Source organism: Lichenostomus cassidix, chromosome 2 (genome assembly GCF_008360975.1).
Source record: "Lichenostomus cassidix isolate B80296 chromosome 2, HeHo_3.0, whole genome shotgun sequence".
In the NCBI taxonomy this organism is placed as follows: Eukaryota; Metazoa; Chordata; class Aves; order Passeriformes; family Meliphagidae; genus Lichenostomus; species Lichenostomus cassidix.
In genome coordinates, this window is record NC_139482.1 from 85,826,740 (window position 1) to 85,849,794 (window position 23,055).

Genomic DNA, 23,055 nt, shown 5'->3' on the forward strand with positions numbered 1-23,055 from the left:
AGCAAATATATTTAGTCAGAAATAACCCCCACCTTGCTTTTTAATTAGTGAAGTGACTTTTTAGTAGCTAAATATCTATAAGTTCTTTTTAAAAACAGACATTGCAAATATACTGGCAAGGTTCTTCATCCACATATTGTCTCACAACTGTCTTTTGTAATAACTGATTTTAAATTAACAAGCTTGAGAACCACTTTTTTTCCTAACTATACACGAAGTCAGAGTTCTTGACTGCATTACTGAATCACAAAATCGTTTCTAGAGCTCGCAAATCAAATTAATAATGAATAGATCATTGGACAATGATTTCCAGATCTGGCAGTTCAACATATGAACTTCAAAGTAAATTTGAACATTATGTACAAGAAAGAGCAGGATTAAAGTAAAGCTGTTTTAAGCATCTATCCCTTAGACATACCATGATTAGAAATGTAAAATCATCTTTGTAAGTTTGTAATGCTCATTTTTTAATTAGACAATTTTAACTTTGTGCTAGATGAGATACCAAGTACTGAATTTGTCACCACATCATTAGTATTACCTTTTATTGGTCCAACCTGGAATACTTCTCCATTTTTTATCTGATTCTAACACAATGCTACACTATCAGACCGAATTTCTCCAGAGGGTCCAAAAGCACATTCAAAATGTTCTTCCAAAAACTCCCCCAAAACTCACCAGGTAATTAAATCAACACAGATGTCCACTGCATGACTACATGGTGAATTAGTAACAGAAGGAACAAAATCCTGACTTTGTTTCCTGTTTTGTCTGTCAAAGAGTGGTCCCACATTGGAATATGTTGTTCTGTAGGCTCATGTAAAAGCCCAAGTTGTCTCATTTTACAGTCAAAAGTCATTAGAAGACTTACCACTGGATCGTATTCCCAAAGCTGATTTCCTTTTAGATGGTGGCACTTGAGCATCGTTACTGGGCCGTTAAGTTTGGATACATCTAAACACAAATCATCTGTTCGAATTTCTTTGTTGGCAGTATATGAGAAAACCTAGACAGAAAAAGAATGAGAGGAACTGAAAAAGAACTGCTTCAACCAAAAGATTCCTGGAGTGAGGGGAAAGGGGAACATTTGTGCATTACTTCATTGATTCCCACTAATTTTTTCTTTTGTTTTCTACTCCCTTCATAATAGGGAGGCACAGAATAATTTTTTAAATTTTTTTTTATTTTTTGGGAACAAATATAAACGCCATCACAAGCTGCTCAGTCAAAACAGACTTTTTTTCAATGGAAGATTGCTCACTGTGAAGGAACAGGAGAATCCCCAAACACAGGTAATCTCTATATAAGAAAACAGTTCATCAAGAATCATTAAGAAAGTAGAACAAGAAACTAGATGAAAAATAAATCCCACAGCTGACACCCAGAAAAAGATACATTCAAAATAGTATTTCAGGCAAAGGGATGTTTGGTTTTTTTTGTTTTTTTTTTTTATGGTAATAATGCCAATCAGGAGTTCTAACCAGAATGCAGTTCCAGACAACCTACAGGAGGTGAAGTCTAGCTCATAGCAGTATTCTCCTCCCATGATTTTGTTTTTGACTTTAAAGTTGATCTAAAATATACTGCAATCAGGCCTCAAAAACATAGAAGTATACAAACCACCACCAAATTTTCTCATGCATTTCCTCTTAGAGGTGTCTTCTTTAATGAAGGTTTCCTAAACTACAGCTTGGGTATATTTTGAAGGTAACTACTGAAAACATCTGAGAATTGTCCCAATGAGCAGTAGTGTTCCAAATAATTCAATACATAAAGAAAATTCCTTTAAAAAAATTGTCACCTGATTGCCACCCATTCCATGGCAGTTAAAGATTCCAACTTTCTCATTTTCTTTTCTTGCCATGTTGTCCAGACATTGATTTGTCTCCACGTTTCTTATCTAGGAGTGAAAAAGAGCACATCACCAAAGGCTGATATTTTTAGAGGAGAACTGGGTCCATATCAAACCACACTGGCACCAGTTCTCTCTACACCAGAGGTTATGTGAAATAAATGAACCATAGTAACAATGAGGCATCACTGTCCAAGATTCAAACTCCCAAGCAAATATTCAAGCTACCAGGTTACAGAACCATGATTGTTTCTTTGCTTTCTTTGTATGATTCTTCCATCTTGGGGACACTTTTTGTTGCAAGACTCAGCTACAACAGAATGGGCACAATTGAGTCTCCCGATACTTTTGAAGCCCAAAATCTTCAAATGTATTAATCCCCATATAATTTTATTGTGAGCAGGAAGGAATATCAAGTCTCCTCATAGTCATGCAGAAGGATGAATGCCTGCTTCATTTTGCTAAAAGTGTTTCTTCTAAAACCAAACAGTACAATATCACTCTACAGCAAACCTGACATTTAGTTCAACATGACTTGTAGAGGAGAGGGTGCCTACTTATTTAGGACAGCATCATCTGCACTATTTCTACAGTCAGTTAAAAATGCTAAATAAAAATCCAGAATGCCCAGCAAGGCTTAGGGATCACTAGAATTTGCTGTCACTGGTGAGGGTTCTGGGGGTAAAATTCAGAACAGTTTTTAGGCAAAGACTTTGCTTGACCTAGTGCAGCTTTTAAGCAAAATTTCACTCATACTCAATGTAGAGAACATTATAGACGAAGTTATCCATAACTACATTTCTGAAGGAATATTTCTAAAGCCATTTATATATGTCATTTCTATAAAATGACATATTTATATGACACTTTGTACTGTAGTAGAAAAAAGGAAAACATTCAAATTACAGTACTGTACACCAAAGTTCAATTGTCTGCCCCACTGAGAAGCCAGATGTATCATTTCACAGGTGACAGGAGCACAGGTGCAAGATACTTGAACTTTTCTGGAAAAAACTTGCTTGCACTACTCAGTTCAAAATACAAAAATATTACTGCACAACATACTTTACATAGGGAAGATGGATACAAAAGATAAAAATCTTACCTCTCCCAGAGAAAAGTAATGGCGTGGAATTTGGGAATCAGGATAAACATTCTCCAGGTACCAGGAGAAAGGCTTGCACTGGAGCTTACGCCTTAGCCCAAGTCGTGATGATATGTCCCCATAATCAACTTTAGTAACTCCTGTAGAAACAAGGGAAGTTTTATTCAATGACTGCCAATAAATGTAATTTAATTCCACTTCATAAGAAAACCCATCAGTATAATATACTACTTCCATGAAAGACTTTCTCTTTAAAAAGTCACCTCTATACAAAGAGGTTTTTGTTTAATATAGCATTGTGCTGTTTATACTCAGAGAGAACATGTCTGTCAAAACCAGTGACTTCTTTTCCCAGCTAATTATACGAAACATAGAATCACTACAGCTGGGCTGTGCACGACAACTTCTTACCTGTGGTTTGTGGAACAATTTCAATGTAGCTGCTTACTAAGGTAACAGAGGAGAAAGGCTGAAACCTTTACAGTCACTAATGCCATTCTATCCCCAGTGGTAAATGGGGTGCATATCTATGCAGCATTACACAGCAGTCTCCTTCTGTGGAGAAGGAGAATTCCCATTTAATTTATTTCTGTAAGCCAGGTACCACCTGCTGGACTCTTCATCATCTACCGAACTGCACAAAGAAGCAGGCAGAAAGCAGCCTTCATACAGAGCACTAAACCTTTAATAATTCAGCATTTGTTCCATATAACTGCAGCGTTTGCAGGAATTATGTTCACCATTATGACTGTTATCATTTTTTTGTGGTATTTTGCTTGCCTTTTTATTCCTTTGCTCCTCATTTATCAAAATGCTCCTTCTTCCTGTATCTTCCCACTCCTTTATGGTTGCTCTAATTCCTTCTGAAAATTAATTTGTGCAAGTCCCATCTGCAGATGGGTTGAGGTTGGTATGCATGAACAATAGATATTTTTGCTTCACCCAAATTAAGCACCATTGTAATTAATATTCCAATATTAAATAATAGCCATTAATTAGAGCAGGATAATTTCTAGTTTTCAGGCATCATGTCCTTTTTCTATTTCCCACACCACACTCCCCATCACACAGGTCAAATGCTGTACACTACCAAAAAACCCAAACCAAAAAAAACCCAAAAACTAACTGTGGCAATTTAAATTCCTCTAACAGACTACAAATATGGTACAGATCTCCAGCTGCACATATTTTTCTGAAATCTCTCCATTTGGAGGACTGTGAGTTACCTCTAAAATTCTTGACCTTGGAAACAGACTTTGAGACATTTCTATGCTGGCATACTGTGTATTAAATTGACTTGCCAGCAGATGGTGTCTTTCTACTCAATTGAGACAGATAATTGGATCAAACTTTAGCTAACTGTCTGTAAATGTCAATGAAAAACACAGTTTCAATATTCCAGAAAGAAAAAATGTTAGCCAGGCTTTTAGCCTTTTTTTTTTTTTTAATTAAAGACTTTATTTTAATAAATATATTGGAAAGTTATTCTGGTAAGGAAATGAAAGCAAAGGAAAACTCATTTTTCTAGAATACCAGAAAACTTCACTCTGGGCTTTTGCGTCACAAAAATCCCAAAACCAAGAAACACACACACAAAAAAAATCAAAATAGAAAAAAGACAAAAACCAATCAGCCACAGAATGCTGCCCTATCTTCATGAAAGCAAATATTTGCTCTACACCAAAAGCAGCACTCTCTCAAAAACTGCTGTAAGAACAGAAAGGTTCCAACCAAAGCTAAGTACAGGATTTTTCAGTGGTGAAAAAGCAGCTGAAGGATGAAACAGTTATCATGCCACTCTCACAACAACCTTACAACATTCAAAACACATTCAGTTTGCTACACTGACCTCCAAAAAACAACACTGTTAATGGCAATAAGAATTAAAGTCACAGCCATAAATAATTAAATGTAAAGTGAGACTTAATAGCATACAAGCATGCTGTTTCCTAAAGTAGTTTTAAATGTCACCACACAAAAAGTGCTAGCTGATTTTTTTCTCTGTTACAATGTATTCCATTAAACCATTTTTATTCAGAAAGGTTTTTGAAAAAACTCTCTCTGAAGTCAGGTATGCAAACCGTACACAAAGACTACAATTAGCATCAGGTCAGCAGATGGACTGAAGGGCAGAACAGGTAGAGTTGCTTTAGAGGTGTCCTCTAGTAAGGCTGAATTATTCTGTTTCCAAGATTTCTGGTCCATTGTCTACACCACTCTAAATCAGCCTGAGTATTTCTATCCAGTGCAGTGTCAGTTACTTTTGGGGGAAAAAAAATGGAGGAAAACAAGGAAAACTGCAGCAAAGTATAAAGCATACCAAAAATTAAGTACAGGTTTAAATTATTATTTCCTCCATAGACCAGTAACATTTATATGCATATATATATAACAGTGGCATATGACCTTCTAGGGGTTTTGGACATTTTTTCAAAGGCTCAGCTAAAAACTAAACAAAAAACAAACCACAAAACATTAATTAGTTCAAATTTCCTCCCAGGATACAATTATGCCAGATTTTAAAGGTATGTGCATTGTGAGGAAGACAGTCATATCCACTTGGGTTTTTTTTTTTTTTTTAATCTTTGGTTCATTTAAAAAAAAAAAATTATATAATCACAAAATGCTTTGGGTTGTAAGGGACTTAAGGATCATCTTATTCCAAGCCCTCTGCCATGGGCAGGCACACCTTCCTCCACACCAGGTTGCTCAAAGACACGTCTAACCTGACCTGACACTTCCAGAAATGCGGCATCCATATCATACACATCAGAAATAGTATTTAAGAAACCTTTCTACTGCTGTCTTTATTTGACCATAACAATTATATTTTTTCCTCAACCCCCCCTTCCCCCAATCCTAATTGCATTTAAAAGTTTGGGCCTCCCTGATGTTTATATTTGTCACACAGCTTGCTGTTTGCTGTGGGACAATCATGCTTTGGGACTTGCTTTTTTCCACACACATGCTGAAAGACATACACAAAATATAAATATAGGTAATGCAAAAAAAAACCCACATCAAATCATCCAGTCACACCAGCACAAGCTCTTTTGTAAAAATATAAGACTCCACTTGCTTGTGCTGTCACTGTTCTTGAAGAAGTTTGGTATGCAGAACCAGATCACTCTAATTATTAAATATAATGGTCTTTCCTTATATTTTTATTAAAACATATATGTAATGATGTCTATTAGTAGAATACTCCTTTAATTTTAATTTTCTTTGGCAGCTTATATTCAAGCTTCCCATCAGCCATGTTGCAACAGTTGTGCCATCTTCAAAATTTCAAAAGCTGAAGATTTGCTTGCCCAAGTTTAATGTGTCGCAATATATTTATGCTAAACTATTTAGCATAAAAAATAGCATGTTGTTATCATCATGATTATAAATTGCTCAATCATTTTCAAAAGCAGAGTATGAAAACTGTTTCATCTAAATCTAGTCTTCTGATAAAAAAATTATAACTTGTTTTTATTTAGTATTATTAAACTCTATAAGTAATAATAATTTAAAACCAATTTGAATAGCTACATTCTTTGCATTCCCAATTAATATTAATAGGGAGTAGTAGCTGAATACAAAACCAGATGGAAACACTCAATATGTACTTTGAACATAGGCTTAGATACACTGCAAGACGTGGACTCAGTCCCTCCTCTGTCCTCCCATAAATAATGTTTTCCATTTCCAGTCTGGACATACTGAACCTTGACTTACCATGCCTGGCTAGAGACCAGTGCAGGCAGTGATTGGATATGAGGCCCACAGACCGTGTTTTGGGGATAACACACCTATGTCTCTGTCTAGATGACTCCTGCACAGGTAATTCCACAGTGCTGTCTTTCAAGGCTTTCTGCCTGCCCAATTAGTACTAGGGCAATACACCTTCTGGGTATATCCCACAATATACCTTCTGGGCCAAATTTTTATTCAACAATGAAATTAATTTCCATATAAGCTAAATAAGGCTGTACCCAAGCTCACTGGAGCTGCTTTTGGGAATGTCTTCAGCTCACCAACCTGATGCTTTGCAGCTGCTGCTGCCCAAAGGGGCAGCCTTCCCTTCCTTAGCTTCACATTCCTGCTGTACCTCCTGTGGTGACACAGGTTCTAACCTAACTCCTGGGGAGCCAGCCCACAGGAGAAATAATCCTGACAAATCCAGCAAGTCATAGAAACAGCTGATGCAGATGAAGGATCAGCAAGTGAGGGGAGCTGAAGCCCCATTACCTGCCATACCAGCACACCTGCCATGAAAAGCAAGGCACTCTACTCACAACAAGCTGTGAAAGTGGCATCACCATCTCGTGAAGCCTTCTCACCTTGGACAGTATAGTCCTAATATTTTAGCCTGGATCAAGTGAGGAAAGACCAGCACTAGAAATAAAGAAGTGGCAGAGTCCATGGAAAGAATTATTGGAGCCAGGAAACAGACTATTCACATGCTGGATTTGTTTTCTGAAAGCCAAAGAGAAAATGGTCTGGGAAACAGGGCCTTGCTGTAGCTCACAACTGAGAGAAAAACCACCAGCTAATGAGAAACGACTGCAGCCAGGGGCTGTACTGCTGGGGAGAAGAGCTGCTGCCTGCAAAGAGACAGCCTTGATTTTGGCTGAGCAGCAGCTGCAACAAGTTCCTGCCCAACCTCCATCTGTACCTAACCACTCCTGAGCAGAGAGAAGGCTGCTAAAATGCACACAAGCTTAAAACAGACAAGTAGCAGTTTCTACTGGGCTATACTTAGAGAAGAAGAAAAGGATTACAGGCTTACTTTTCAAGAAGGCAGCTTTCAATTTAACTACATTACATCAATAGTAAAAAGTCTCTTGAGTTCCTATCATTCAAGTAGCAAGACTTTTTTTCCCAGACAACACAGATTACATGAAGTGGGGAAAGCTACCCGAGAATCTTACATTTGCTTTCCTGGATGAATCCCTCTGTGATTCACTATCTTACGGGAACAGAAAAGAAAGTGTATAAAGGAGGAAACAAGTGTCTTGTTAGCTAGGCTCAATGGTGCTTGTCAGTATATTATCCCCTTCAAAATCCATTTTTCCAATCTGTATCAACTAATGAGAAAAATCCTGGGTACACAGAGGATTGCCAGTTTTCCTCACTCATCTGCACCCAAGGCTTGCAAACCAGCATCATCTTAAGAATCCTCACGTCGCTCCTTGCAAGAACTTGCAACACTGTCACAGTAATACTGAAAGTACACATTGTGCTAGCAAACAGTTTCACAGGCTGCAAGACCTGTACATTTAAATTTTTATATTAGAAAGATATCTGGAAAAAACTAAGTGAGCCAAGCTGGCAGGAGTTCATTGAGTTCCTAAATAACTAATACCCACAAGAGTCTTACTGAAACTTGTACTGGTGCTATTTGTTGTCAACAGATAAAATCACAGTCTGCAATACTCAGCTAAAATTGGAGATACCAGAATAACAAGAATAAGGTGTCTGTGAACTTCCCAGAATAGTAGTCCTTGTTAGTTAATATCTGCTGGCTCTCACAACTTAGGTGGATTTGTGGGGGGTGAGAGGCACGAGCAGCACTGAGTACATTTGTGGGTTCATTCTCTGAACAACAGGTATTCATCAGGGCTAAAGAATGACCCACAGTACCAGGCATTCTCCTCACAGCCCCAGACAACAAATCAATTTCAGAATAACCCAACTTATTCAGAAAATATATGATCCTATTCTCGAGACACTTGAAAATTCTGGCATCAAACTTGAGCGTGCGGTCAATACGGTCATGGAGACACAAACGAGAGCGTGTGACAGGCGGCAGGTGCAGATGCTCTAAGAGGAGCTTGGCAAGAGCACATCCCTATCCAACAATCACTCAGGCTATTAGCATACAAATTATGCAGACATGCATCTTGTGAAAGGAAAGAAAAGATACAGTGCAGTTACAGATAATTGCTTAAGTTTCTCTCACCATTTCAGAATTTTTACTGTCTTTGGAGAATGCATGCAAATTCTACAGTAATGCAATGCTATGAGAGTCCTATCAAAAAACCCCAATCCTATAAAATTCAAACAATGCAATTCCTTTTGCAGCTTACACTTACCACACAAAGTGGAAGGACTGTAGAGATTATTTATAAAGTAGCAGAGCCTTATCATGGCTTATCAGTAATTTACATTTTTAAAAGAATTTCATTATTTTTATTAGGTCTTCCTGCTACTTTGTACATTTGAAAATCCAGCTTGACATGGATGCATAAGAGCAACCTTAACCAAAAAAAAGATTGCACCTATTTATATACAACTTTTCTGATTATTTATACATGTTCATGTTTGAATTCATAATGCTGTATTAACTACAAAACAGGGCAATAACAATAAGCTGTTAGCTTCTGATTTCACTTAAAAGGCTTTAAATAGCAGCAACACTTTTTTTCGTTAAAAGTCTAACACAGTCTCCTTTGAGTAAATCATTCTGTTAAGACAAAACCACCATAAATCTGCACTGTCAGTTGCTTTCACAAGAATCTGTAAAACCCATAATCTAAAATTTGACACAGTTCAGACTCATATTGCATCGTATTACAGCTTTTAAATGTCAATAGTAATGCAGGTTTAATAAGCAGGCCATAAGGAAATACTAGTATTAAAGAAATTTCTTTCAAAGAAGAAAGTGGATGTGGCATTTAAAACTACCACTTAGTATATAAAGTCTACTGTCTCAAAGATTTAGAAAGGTTGCTTGTTGCCACCCAAAGTTTGTTTCTCTTTGTCTTTTTATAAAACAACAAAAATATCCTCTAGTAGAAAGTAATAATTTAATATTTCCCAGGCTTCCTTTTTTCTCCTGATTCTTTGTTTTGCAGAAAATCTGAGTTCATGGGACATCTGCTGTCATATTTTACATCCTCTTCTTTTGTTAACATCCACATAAAAAAATATAATAAATATCATCACAGTGAATTATATTGGCAACTTGCCCCTATACCCTAGATAGTGAAGTGCAAATCCTGTCAAGACAGATGATATTAACTTTTGCCACTCCTATTTCTGGGTTTCACTTAAATCACTTCTGATGTATTCAATGTGGAATGCCTACAACATAGAAGCCAGAGCCCAAATTTCAGCACATTAGGATAAATATTTGGATGGCTAGTTTTCAGCACTACAGCTGAGCTCTTTGATGTTCTACTGAGCTTCAATTCTATCACACTGGAAGCTCATTCATAAATCATGCTCATGTTAAGAAACAAAAAAACAAAAAAACCCTTCAGGGCACATCTCTGGCTAGCAAAATTATTCTTCAATTAAGACCTTACTTTTTTTACACATTAAGTGAGTTCTGTCTTTACGAACTTCAAAGCAATAACATTCTTCTATAAATACTGATGTTATTTCCCAGTAGTAACAGTATTTTAATTCTTAATAAGTATTTCTCATAACCAAAGACCTGCTCACCTGGGGAAATAATGTAGAAAAAGTTTTTGAATTCATCCATCCAGACTTCTGCGAGTCGCCTGTTATTTTTGTTGATTATCTGTCCTGTACCTCCCGGGAAAGTGTATGGTGTTGCTTTTCTGAACACATGCCCAACATGTGAACAAGTTACAATTTCCAAAGTGCCACCACACTGCCAGATCTGAAAGTAACACAATAATTATTACATAGTTACAAGTTGTTAAAAGAAGTCCAAGAACATTTATCACTTGCTTCTGTTCAAGGTGGGGAAACAACATTAGTTGAGGTTCAGAGCAAACACATACTGCTTGGAAGAGAACTACATGTTTTTTCCTGCTCAACAGATTAAGATGCTCACAAGCCCCAGCAAGGCAACATATAAAAGTACTTAAGTCCCCAGACTGATACCACATCAGCCAGAGATTACTTTAAAAAAATGGGCAAGTTGACCACAAAGCAAGGAAAAGGCTCTCATGAATCACAGGAACTAACAGGTGTGTAAAATAGTCCATTATAAAAGAGAATCTCCACGTTAAAGAACCCACACACTTCCCAGCTCTCTGAAAATATTTTCAGTTTTACTTTCGACCTTGAAAAATGGCAGATTCAGAAAGCTGAAGTACTTCAGAAGAATTCCCCTATGCACTTTTTGCTGACAAGTAAAATGAAAGGAAATGGTGCTATTTGGTAGGAACAAAAATGAGAATAACACTGGTTAGATCCACAAGCAGATGAACACACGAAGTCATAAAGTTAGTAAAGAGCAAGAAGAGAGGGTTTGTAACAGAGGTGCTCACATTTCATTGACACATTAAATAATGCACTGACGACATCACCCTGAACTGGTGCTCCCCACCAGCTTTTCTAACTGAATTCCTTTTAACACACAAATACTCATTCTTCAGAAAAACCATCTTAATCTTTCCATCACAAAGCTCTACCAACTATTCACCATGCACTTTTCACAGGCAGATACAGTCTTTGTGTATCTCTGCTGGAGGAACTTTAGGGGGAAGTGCCAGCTGCAACAGAAGAGGACACTGGTGCAGGCAGCAGATCTGTGTTTTACATATCTCATGATGCACTGTCCTGATTAATAAATTATTGATTAATAAAACACTGCGGAGTTTTACCTACCCTGAAGGAAATTTCTAAGTTTTCTCCACCCCAAATATCCATTCCAGCATCATATGTTCCAATTTCCTGGAAGTAATCTCTGTCTATTGAAAAAAGGCCTCCTGCCATTGTAGGTGTCCTGGGGAGGAAAAACAAAGCACATCAGTCACTATAAAAACATACTTAGATACATTTCACACTTGCACTGACAAATTAGCTGTTTATTTCCTGAGTTCCTAACACATTCCTTCTCCGTAAGCTTCCATTCAAACTCTGTTACTCCTGGTGTACTTGCTAGCTCAGAATTTGCCAGAGATGGAATCAGGTAGTGGCAGTTCTCCTTCTTTTCTCACTTTAAACTGACATCTGGATAGAGAAACTGTCCCTAGAAAGCTGCTGTCATGCCTGAGAAAGGCTTCTGCCTCCAACACTGCTAACTCATAAAAAAGAAACCAGTTTCACCCAGGAAAATTATACTTCTGGCTACTGCTCTTGAAACAGTTTTGGGAGGTCATTAAGCTGCCTGCTTGCTTTCAGTTTTATTGCTTCACAGAAAAAATTCTACAGTCAGGGTTACATTCAGGTTTTCCTTAGAGATTCCTTATTGGCAGAGAAAAATAAAACTCTGCAAGTAGTTTCTCAGAGCTTTAGAAACATCTCCCAAATTTCAACTTTTTTAGACAGCAAATGTACAACAAGTACAAATGTACAACAAGTAAATTATATTTTAGGCTGACAACATAACTTTGTAGTTCAATTATTTACGCTTTTGTCATAAATGACTTTATATCACTAGCCATTTTCCTGAGATGTTTTGGGCTTTTTATGAAAGACACATAAAGTACAAGCTAGGTGACAATCTAACAAAAAATGTATGTCTTTGCCCCTGCTAAAAAGGAAACTGGGGAAAGGGAGGAATACAATTAGCCATATCCTGAGAAGACCTCTTGATTTCTTAAATTAAAGACAAACAAAACCCAGCAAAGACCAGATCCTCAGCTTTATGGTAAGTAAATATTGCCCAGTTTTCAGAAAAGTAAGGACAGAAAATGTAAGTTTGCAATTCTTAAAAGGTACATATTATACACAAGCTGTCTTCCTTATTACCTTTCTCATAAACCTACATGACTTCCAAGTATAAAGTCACTTCCCATCCATGCCCTTTTAAGACTTTCAGTTTGCATATGAATGCACATACATAAATATGTATGTACAATCAATGCATCTTTACAAAACAGTTTACTATGCTGAATAAAAGATAAAAATAAGGTTCAATTAAAAACAAATAGTTAAAAACTTGTGCATCATTATAAGTGCTATCAGAAAGCTAGCAATTCTGCAGTAATTAACACAAAACTGAAAAACACTTCCAAAATGACAATTTGACTGATTCATTTATTGCTACCAGAAGTTAGCGACAACCAAACCATGCAAAAACTTCTATGTTGTTTTTCAACCACACAAAAAAGATGCTACTTAAAGTACTTAACAACCTTAAGTACTTACTCTCAAGTTTAACACAGATGGGTTATGAGCAAGCATCAGGCAAACATTTTAACCCATTTAATAACTCCTCATTACCTAACAGGGAGGGTTCTGTCTCCTTTCCGTCGATCCATCTCTCTCTGAGGAACAGGGTACCAACGAAAATTCAGCTTCCAGTTGAATCCACCATAGGTCATGTCAGAACCTGCCATATATTCGAAGGTGTCATCACTGATTACATCAATGATGGGACACACCACTGTCCTCCTAGGAAGAGGAAAGGAGAAAAGTCTATTAATCAAAAGTGTACAAACAGATGTTGGGGTTTTTTTAATATTGTTTTTAACACATACAGTTGAAATTTTTATAATGTCATCTCTTAACAACATTATTCAATAAATTATTAACAGGAAACATACTCAAATTCTGTCTTGCTAATTGTAATTCTGATACAATTTTGGCAATGCCAGATCTTTTTTTAAATCATATTTGCATTACTACCAGTAATAAATATTCATCCCTCTGCAGATGAAAACAATGATCCCAACTTTCTCAATGCTACACAGTGATTAGATAGAAAACAAGAGGTGGTATTTTTTTCTAGTTGAGTGGCCCAAGTAACATGCATGTTTTTAAATTAAAACTTGGACATTAACTCTGGGTAGGTATTTTTATATACCCTCAGGACTAAGAGATGATAGCCACTGTTAACAAAGTACAACTACTGCATCATAGTCAACAGAAAGCAGCCTCATTGTCCACCATGCTGACATTATTCATACATATATTCACAGAAACCAATTCTAATCATCTTATAGGCACTTAAGTAACCATGCTCAAGCAGGCTTCCTCTCATGGGATGCTCTGTAAAAAGATTCAGAGGTTGCTTGCAACTGAATTCAAAGGACTTAAGTCGAGGCATTTGCACAAACTGTAACAATGTATGTATCATAGTCTCACAAAACCTGATTAATTACAGCAGTTTATTTTGTCTTTGCTCAGTGCTAAACAAAGATTCTTCATCTTTTGTAGCTTATTCATCATGTAACACTATGTTTCGTAACACCAGATTTTAAGTGGGATTTTTATCTAGAACAATAAAAACCAGGGATACTCCATACTTAATATCTATACTCCATACTTAATATCTATTAACTCCATACTTAATATCTATTCTATTTATTATGTTGTCTACTAACAGACTAGTGTGCAACTACAGCTACTGCTCAGATGTATGAACATTTTGTAAACCAGACCACTCTCTCTTTCATCTCCCCCAATACAATTTCGAAACATCATGGATATAAGTGTAGATCAGCATGATTCCAGTAATTATTCTAACTTTAGAAAACACATTCCACAACCAAAACCATTATGTAGTAAAGAAATCACAATGAGAACCTGTAAACAATAAACCTGACAGTTCTTGTTCACAATAGTGCTATATGAGATCAGGGCTCCATTTCTTTTTCAGTAATATCTTCCCAAATTCATGAAGGCATAGGCCAGGCTACAGGCTGAAGACTTTCAATTCCCCTAATTCCTCAGTTTCATTCATTGCTCAGGATTTCTGCTATGTAACACATTACTCCATGCACCTCAATATACACTGCACTTGAAACAGAGTTTTACTTTTAAAAGTTAAACTGAATTAGCCTTTTATTCTTACTCCAATGAGAATTTATTCAGCCCTTCCAAAAGTAGATATTTCCTTGTAGGCTATTTTGTAATACTTGGAAAATTTCTTAATAACTGAAAAAAACTCAACATGCGCAAATAGATGGATAATTACCTGTCAGCTTTGATCCTTGCCAGCAGAGGCTCAAGCCAGCCTACTGTACATTCACAATGAGCATCTAGGAAGGTGATGACTTGGCCTTTAGAAGCAGCAGCCCCCTTTAATCTTGCTCTAATCAATCCAGAACGCTGTTCCATTCGAATTACATGAACAGGTACTTTCAATTTTTTCACATAACTCTCCAGTGGTCTTTTCAAGAAGTCTGTAAAGAATGATCAAAACCATGAAAACTGTAAGTGAGGTAGTTCAGCTTTTTTTTTTTTAAGGAAGAGACCTGAATTAAGATACGTTTCCTCTTTTCTTGTCTATCCTTTTCCAATTTTCTCAGCTAGTTTCCTCTACTGCTTATTCTACACTTCACAGCACTCCTTTTCCACATCTCCAAGTGTTTCACTCAATAGCACAGAAAGTTCTTCCTCCCCTTTATTTCTTCATTATGGAAAACACAAAAAAGAAGAGAGAGTAGAACTTACACAAAACCCAGATGGGACAGGCAAGTTTTTAGGGCAGAGAAGATGTGATTGTTACTTTCAAAAACAGGCATAAGTGCTCTTGGCTCTATCAAGAAAATACAGAAATGGTTTGACTAGCTGAACATAATGAATTGCCAACTACAGTAATGCAACTTACAGATAATTTCTTTGTGAGAAGTTTAAAAAACAATCAAACTGATTTTTCAATTGTGTTTTCTCTAGGGTTTTCTGGCCAATATTTTTTTATTAGATTATCGCTATAACACCTAAAACCAAACAAAGATAATGAGCTATACATAAATAAGAATCTGCAACACCAACAAATCTCGACGTAGCATGAATTATGAAGAACAAGTTATTCACAATACAACAGTAGATTACCATACGCCTAGAGACTCAAAATTACTTGCACTGCAAAGAGCTATTGGGTTATGATGAATGATGCCAAATGAAGAATGAAGAACTGAGGGAAAATGCAATGCAGAGTCACAGAAACAGACTTCTGCAATAACTCGCAGATTCTAAATGTGTAAAGAAGGCAAAATAGTCTTATTGCCCAGCTATGGAATATATTAGATTGTACACTCAAAACACACAGGAGTTGAAAGTTGTACCACAACAGTGCAAAGCCTGTAGCAGGATTTCACATAAGGTAGTAAGCACCTCATACAAGAATAAGTGTGACACTGCAGAAGGGGGAAAAAAGCTCGGCATGAACACCTAGTGGCTCTTTTGTAAATCTCAAGAGGCAGGGCTGACTGGAAGGTGATTACCATTCCTTACCCCTTCTCCGGATGAATGAGTTCTAATTGCCTTCTCATTTTTTTCTGTGCGTTGTTGGACTGCCACTAAAACCCACAGAAATAAGTTCTGTCATATCTTGAAAGCTAAACTGTGCTAAAAGTACATAAGAGCTTGATATATCTAAATATTTGTCTCCAGAGAAACGCAAAGCAAGTTAATTCTTACTTTGCATATGAACAGAGACTCAAATGAATAATTGTTTATTACTACAAACCAAGGGTGCATGTCTGAATATTTTGCAAGGTTTTTGGGGTTGAGCACAGAGGTCATTTGGCTGACTGAGTCTGTAGCAAATATAGTCTCACCTCTTTACAGTGTAGCTTTCCAAAGCCACTAATATAAAAAAACTAGTATCGTGGCCATGTTTATAGTTTTAATGTATACAGCTTCCATGATATACAGAGAGAGTGTGCAGCATTTCTCTCTATGCTCACCATCTCATGAGCAAGCCACACAGATCACCACGTTTCTCTGCACATTTCAGGTGCAGTACTGGTGAGCTTTTAAAGAAGCTCCATCCACTTTAAACTTAAATGAATGAATATGGGCTGTGACATTGGTTCTTGAATGTCATTACATTAACAGAATGGTAAAATTCTGGCAGGGGAAGAGAAAAAGATTTCAATAATACAACTGCAGCTAGTCAAGAACTAGCATAAAACACAAACTTTCAATACAGAAAGCCATGCTCAACATAATGAATATAAAAATCTTGAGTCCTACCTACATTTTTCCTATAAAGTATTTAAAATCTCAATTTTCAAGTGCTTTTCAACATTTTTTCTCTACTGAAGAATCACAGATGTATGCAGTGTTTTCACTATGGAGGGAGTAAGTTTAAGAACAGTCCTTTTCCCATATTTAATCACGTCCATAAGAATATTCTTATGAACTCCCACCTTGTTGAAAACTTCCGAAGGGGCTGCTCCCAGAAACAAAATATTGTGACTGACCTTCAGTAACTGTGTCCTTGAAATATTACTAGAGCTTCAGCAAAATAAGCAGAAAGATAAAGCTTGATGTCTCATCCCTATAAAAGCACAGTAAATAATTCAGGCATCAAGATTTCAGAAGTTCCTCTGCTACCAGCAGTTAGGGTAAAATGCTCAAATCTAAGCAGCTATTTTCCCTCCAGAACACCCTCTCTAAGAGCAATACACATCCCTTACAAATTTCTCCCTTTGTTCATGAAACAGGAATCTAGCTTTTTTGATGAGTCATACACCCAGAAACTAGTAACAGTTTCTTGTAAGGTAAGACTTGCTTTTTTTCCCCTGAAGGAAAAAGCAAATATTTGAATCATCTTTAAATGCATGTAATACATTTTAGCCTACAAGAAACACCAGGATCAAGCTGAGGAGATGATTTTTTACACAAACCTATTGGTCACATTTATACTGAATTCTGTATTGAACACTGAGATGATAAGTTTTATGCTTTACAGAGTCAGGTGTTTATGAGTGACCCAGGATTAGAGCTGACTAATTTTTCAGCATTGCTTCATACATTTCCAACAGAGTGAGGTTTGATATTTTTAAAAAATCCAATCATCCCCCCAGTACTTCTAATTTGGAGCAATAATAATTCATGTAGTTTCATAGGTATAATTGTGGTGGATATTCTTATAAAGCCTTTTTTCTGTCAAAAGGGTGTATAGTTTTACCTAAGACTGAGCATCTTCTGTGGCAGTAGCAGAACTAAGGAAGCCAGAAGAACAAATATATTCAGTTCAAGTCAACTAAGTGCATTAGATGAAAAATATCTTGCCAATTCTATTACTGAGTCACACTGATATGAATATAAATGAAAAATTAAGTTTCAAACTTTTTTTTTATTAAATTACAATAAAACACAGATTTATCATTTTTATAAGCATACAAACAAGTTTTTTTAAGAAGTGTGAATATTTTTATAAGTATTGCAGTCAGGATTTAGTTGTGGTCACATTGCTTTAACCTGTATCCCAGTAACCAAGTTCTGTGGATGTGGTCTATCCTGATGCAATCTGCCTACCACACTTGGCTATTGGGTGCTGACCTAGTTTAGAGTACTGGCTAATCCTGATTTCTCCTGTTAACTGTTTTGAACTAGTTACCAAAGATCAATACTTAAAAACTCAAGTTCAAATTCTGATCAGTAACTAGAGAACAATGTTACAGATATGTCTTGTTTCTCCAATGCTTTTCTTTTGAGTGTAAATAAATGCACAATATTATGCAAATTCATTCTTCTAAGAGCATGATACTAGCAGGTACAAAGTGTGCTTCAGGCACACTGAATGCTTACTTTATTCCAATTAAAATGACTCTGGTGTTAGAATTCAATATACACTACTGAAGCTGAACTGTCTTTTTCTGGAAAAGTACGCTGGTTTAATTCAACACAAACAGAATGCTTAAGTAGCAAATGTAAACTCGTCACATCTTCAGGCATCATACCCTTCTGCTTTCTTTAATGTAAAAGCATGCTTGATGGAACCATAACAAGTTCTTGGAAAACAGAACAAAAAACCCCCTCTCACTAATTGTTGAAAATAACAACAAATAAAAGATGCCTAAGTGATCTGAAATGAAGATCACAGGCTTCAAAAAGAAATACTGGAACAGGTTCAGTAACACCACCAAAAAAAAAAAATGAAATGCTTTATCTTTCAGCCTGGAATTAAGTTCATTTGTTTTTATTACCAAACCCAGAAACAGAAAATGTATCTAGAGAAAGCCACATGCTTTTTTGACTGGACTATAATTCTATGATTCATAGTGAGGACATCTCTATTGCTACACTGAAATTGATTTTTTTCTAAAACAGAAGTTGAAGAGGCAAAACATAAGTAATATGATGTCTACATAATTCTAATATTAGCTTGCTCTTTATTTCTAGGTCATACTGAAAAGCTGACCTGTCACAAATAATAATTAGCACTGATTTGAATTAGTGCCAAGAAATGTTTTGATAAATAAAATATGGAATTTTTATATAAAGGTTAGAAAACTGCAACAAATCAAGGGGTATAATTACAAATTACCCACAAGTGCAAAAAGCAAAAATTTGATGTTGTGCCTTCCTAAAAGCAAAAGTTGATCATGCCTTTCATCTAATCTGGAACACATTTATGTGGTGCTTTGCATAGGCACTTCTCCTCTACTGCCAGAACATAATTGTATTTAATGCTTCTGTCCCTTCTTCCAAATTGCACTGGAATTAGCTGAAGCACTTACGTAAAAAAAGGAAAAGCAAAAGCCAGAGAAGGTGCCCAAGAGAGAAAAGGGGCAGAGACAAGCGCAAACACAACCTAAGTGCAGGAGCTGTGCTTCCCCAGGAAAACAGAGGGGTGAAAGCTCAGGTTGGCTGATGGGATCTTTCCTCAGCTACTCCACAAGTGGCTGCACTCTACAGCTCCAGGTGGAACAGCTCAGGCATCAGACACACACACACCGAGCCTGGAGAAGCAACTCAGTGTATTTTCTACCACCTTACTGCAAAAATCAACTTCTAATGCACTTCAGCTACCAAAGCTCCTGTTAACCATTGTAATGGTTACTATTGATCCTAAAACCTCCTGGTAGCCACTGTATCCTAGTGCCACTTAGAACAAACCCAGCATCTCTCTCTATACATGCAGATCTTGGGCAGATCTTGTTTGGACAAGTCAGACATCTCACTCTCCAGATGGAATTACCATAAGCAGAAAACATGAATTTTGCATCGCTGGAATCAGAAGCAACAGGATGAGATGTCAGCATGCTGCCTGTAAAACCCTTCTGTGTGTGACACATGGGAATTTCTTCTGATACAGGCAACAGACTACAACTGCTGACTCTCAAGACTTTCTCTAGTGGCCTACTAGACATCAGTTCTAGTAGGAAACGTTCAAAATGGAAATATATAAAAAAACCTGTGGTTTAATATAAAAATATAGACATGTTTTAGATGAAAAACCTGGTAATATCTTCTCACCTCCATTTACTGACACAAGGGAAAAAATACTTCATAACCCATACCACCAAGAAACACTAAGCAAAAATCAAAATTAAATGGTAAGTATTGTCTAGAATATTAATTTCCAATACACTGTAATTTAAAAGTACTATGAAGAGTAAAATCTAAATAATACTATAAGAAACAAAATCAGCTTCAAGTTTTGCTTATTACACATGGCAAGTTTCCTTCTGTAGCACAGAGTTTTCATTTGGAGCACTATTTATTAAGAAGTAGAGCCCCTTGCAGCATAGAAACAGCATTTTAACTTCCCATGAGCTGAATAATCAAAATTGATCCCTCTGAACACCAATCCCAATGGTGGCAGTGACAGTAAATTTGAACATGTGCAACAGAGCTGCCCTTCCCATTATTCACCAGGTGATTCAAGTATTAAATGCCCTCAAGCTGTATGAATGTGCTCAAATTCTAAATGCAAAACATGAAAACTGTAATAGGATAAACCCATTAGCAAACACAAAGTCCACGCTGTCAACAGAAAAATAACCATCCAGGCAAACTTACACCAGCTTTCAGTGCAGAATGATCCATCTGTATTTCAAACGGGCATTACTCCCTCTGCCTTCCTCTGCCCCACGTGCTGTGTTTTGCTAAGGAGGGCTAAGCCCACACCAAGTCAGCTTCAGTTTTTGAAATATAAGGAGCAGCAAGCTGAAGCATGGACTTTATCCTTACCTCTTTCACTGGCATCATCGACGAGGACGATCTCTTCCAGCATGTGCCGCGGGGAGCGATTGATGACGCTGTGGACAGTCCGCAGCAGTGTGCTCCACGCCTCATTGTGAAACACGATCACAACGCTTGTCGTGGGAAGGTTGTCTGCATACACCTTCGTTTTACACCTACAAACCAAATTAAAGCATACACTTGTAAAGGTCAGGCCTTCAGTTAGAGCTCCAAGTTCTCTTGAGTGTCAATACTAACATTCCTGATATATCAATTGTATGCAGAGTATGACAAAGGAGCACACAGTGCACATTGTATACGTGTTCAAAGTGCTATAAAGTTCATCAAATTAGAAGAGAATTATATTCACATTCCAAAGTTAGCATGGAAACCATAGGTTGAGCTCTCCTAACAGCATATATATGGCATTTATGTAAACCATGACATACACTTCAAGTAACCCCACATTCAGCCAAAATTTTTACATTACACAATGCTATTTTAAAACATTGTTTGTTTAAAATTATCAGTATATTCTAGAGAAATCAATATACTGTACACAAACTATTGATCACAATTCTGAAAAAAATGCAATTCTGCTCTAGATAATAATCACAATAATCTGTTCCTCCTACACATTTAAAAATGTCACAGTTACTTATGTAAGATTTGATGGCATTAATCCTTTAAGAATCAAAGAGATATATGCATATCTCAAACACAAGGAATACACCAAGGCGGAAAAGAAAATACATTTAACGGAGCTCCATTCCAACAAAAAAAGCTTTTATTGGATCCCAAATTGTTGAGTCAGTTCACTGTATTGTAACCTGATCTAAATGCTACAAAAATAAATTAACAAGTATTCATGACAATCATCCTAACAGCAGCACTGTCCAAGGGCTTGAGAAGTACATAGTGCATATCCTCTTCCCTGAATATACAAAAACAATGCTTAAGGAACAGCCTGCCAATAGAGGATCATGGTGTCAGCATCCAACGCCATGCCAACCAGTGACACTAGGAATGTCAGCCAGAACTGAGCTCCCAGCATTAATATTTTATTTGCTGGATAACTCTGCTAGCCAGGGCTCTTCTCAGAGAGAGCAGCTCTCACAGCAAACTGACATTTCAGCTCTGAGGTGGTGACAAAAGCCCAGCGTGCACAGACATCTCAAAGGATCAGTAAGTCCAGGTGCGAATGAAGAAATACCTGGAAGAGCTGCTGTGAAATCATTTCTGAGAACTGAAGCAGTAGGATCAGGCACTACCTGCCTTCAATATTATACCTACTTACTATACAACTATGCCAAATTTAATTATTCATCACACTGAATGTTATAAAATCTTTACGGAAAGCTTCCATATATCCCTATGCTATCCTGATTTATTTCAGATGTAAAAAAAAAAAAGCCTTGCAAAGCATGCCAACTGAAACAGTGACTTCTTTGGTATCCCTTGAAAAATAAAATATCTTTTCACAAAAATGCTATGAATTTCAGATGAAAAATTCAATCATAAGACAAGTCATTTTATCCCCGTTTGCTACTTGTTCAGCCTGCTTTGCTACTTTAAAACCAAAATGTTTTATTCCTTCTGCTGCACTGCTTGCCAGACCAGAAAATAAGTCTCTGACTGTAGACCTTCAGCTACAATAGTAATAAAAATCCACCAATTGCTTCTCTACTTTTTGGAAGAATATTTGTAAAAAAGTTGAGAGAAGCCTGTTAGCAATTCTCTACGAAAAGCAGTTACAATGTGTCATTCACCAGGAATATCATGCTGGGATAGCCACAGGATCTACTGCTGTAGTATGAAATCTCTCATCTTCAGCCTTGCCTTTTATCATGGTTTTACAGAAGATTTTACTTTACTGAGCTCAAATCAATGAACTGGTACAAACATCAGCCAAGTGATCAGGGACTACAATGTTTATACAGCATTACACTGTCTGAAGTATAAATATATCAAAACATTTGAGATCTGTCTTTGAAGGGGAACTTTTTAGCACCCACAGGAAGGCTTACAGGAATTTTTTGGGGACACCCCTCCCCACTGCAAGGCATTCCTTCTGCTCTGTCCTGAAGAAGATGAATATCCACCTTGCCTGGATATTCTCACCCCCAGAGATCAGCTCTTCCTGGGGTAACAATTTACAAGTGACCCTGCATTGGCTCTTGACTGCTGGCAGGGTTTAACCCATGACACTTGTTCTCCAACATGAAAAAGGTTGCCGGGTGTAACACAAGGGTGTTTCATAACAAAACTGGCCTGGCATTTTTGAATGCTATTCTTAATTAAGTGTTTGGTATGAAATTAGTCT

General features: G+C 36.9%; 1 protein-coding gene across 3 annotated transcripts in view; it reads right to left on the reverse strand.

The window, feature by feature from the left end:
• GALNT1 (polypeptide N-acetylgalactosaminyltransferase 1) overlaps window positions 1-23,055 on the reverse strand; it is a 90,324-nt gene that overhangs the window by 3,116 nt on the left and 64,153 nt on the right. For all 3 annotated transcript variants that reach the window (XM_085052251.1, XM_085052250.1, XM_085052252.1), the window contains 8 exons: window positions 20,742-20,908; window positions 14,785-14,992; window positions 13,089-13,259; window positions 11,529-11,646; window positions 10,392-10,572; window positions 2,958-3,097; window positions 1,802-1,900; window positions 872-1,006 (listed from right to left, as the gene is read on the reverse strand). In XM_085052251.1, the coding sequence (XP_084908377.1) occupies window positions 872-1,006; window positions 1,802-1,900; window positions 2,958-3,097; window positions 10,392-10,572; window positions 11,529-11,646; window positions 13,089-13,259; window positions 14,785-14,992; window positions 20,742-20,908 (1,219 nt within the window). The remainder of the gene's footprint in view (window positions 1-871; window positions 1,007-1,801; window positions 1,901-2,957; window positions 3,098-10,391; window positions 10,573-11,528; window positions 11,647-13,088; window positions 13,260-14,784; window positions 14,993-20,741; window positions 20,909-23,055) is intronic.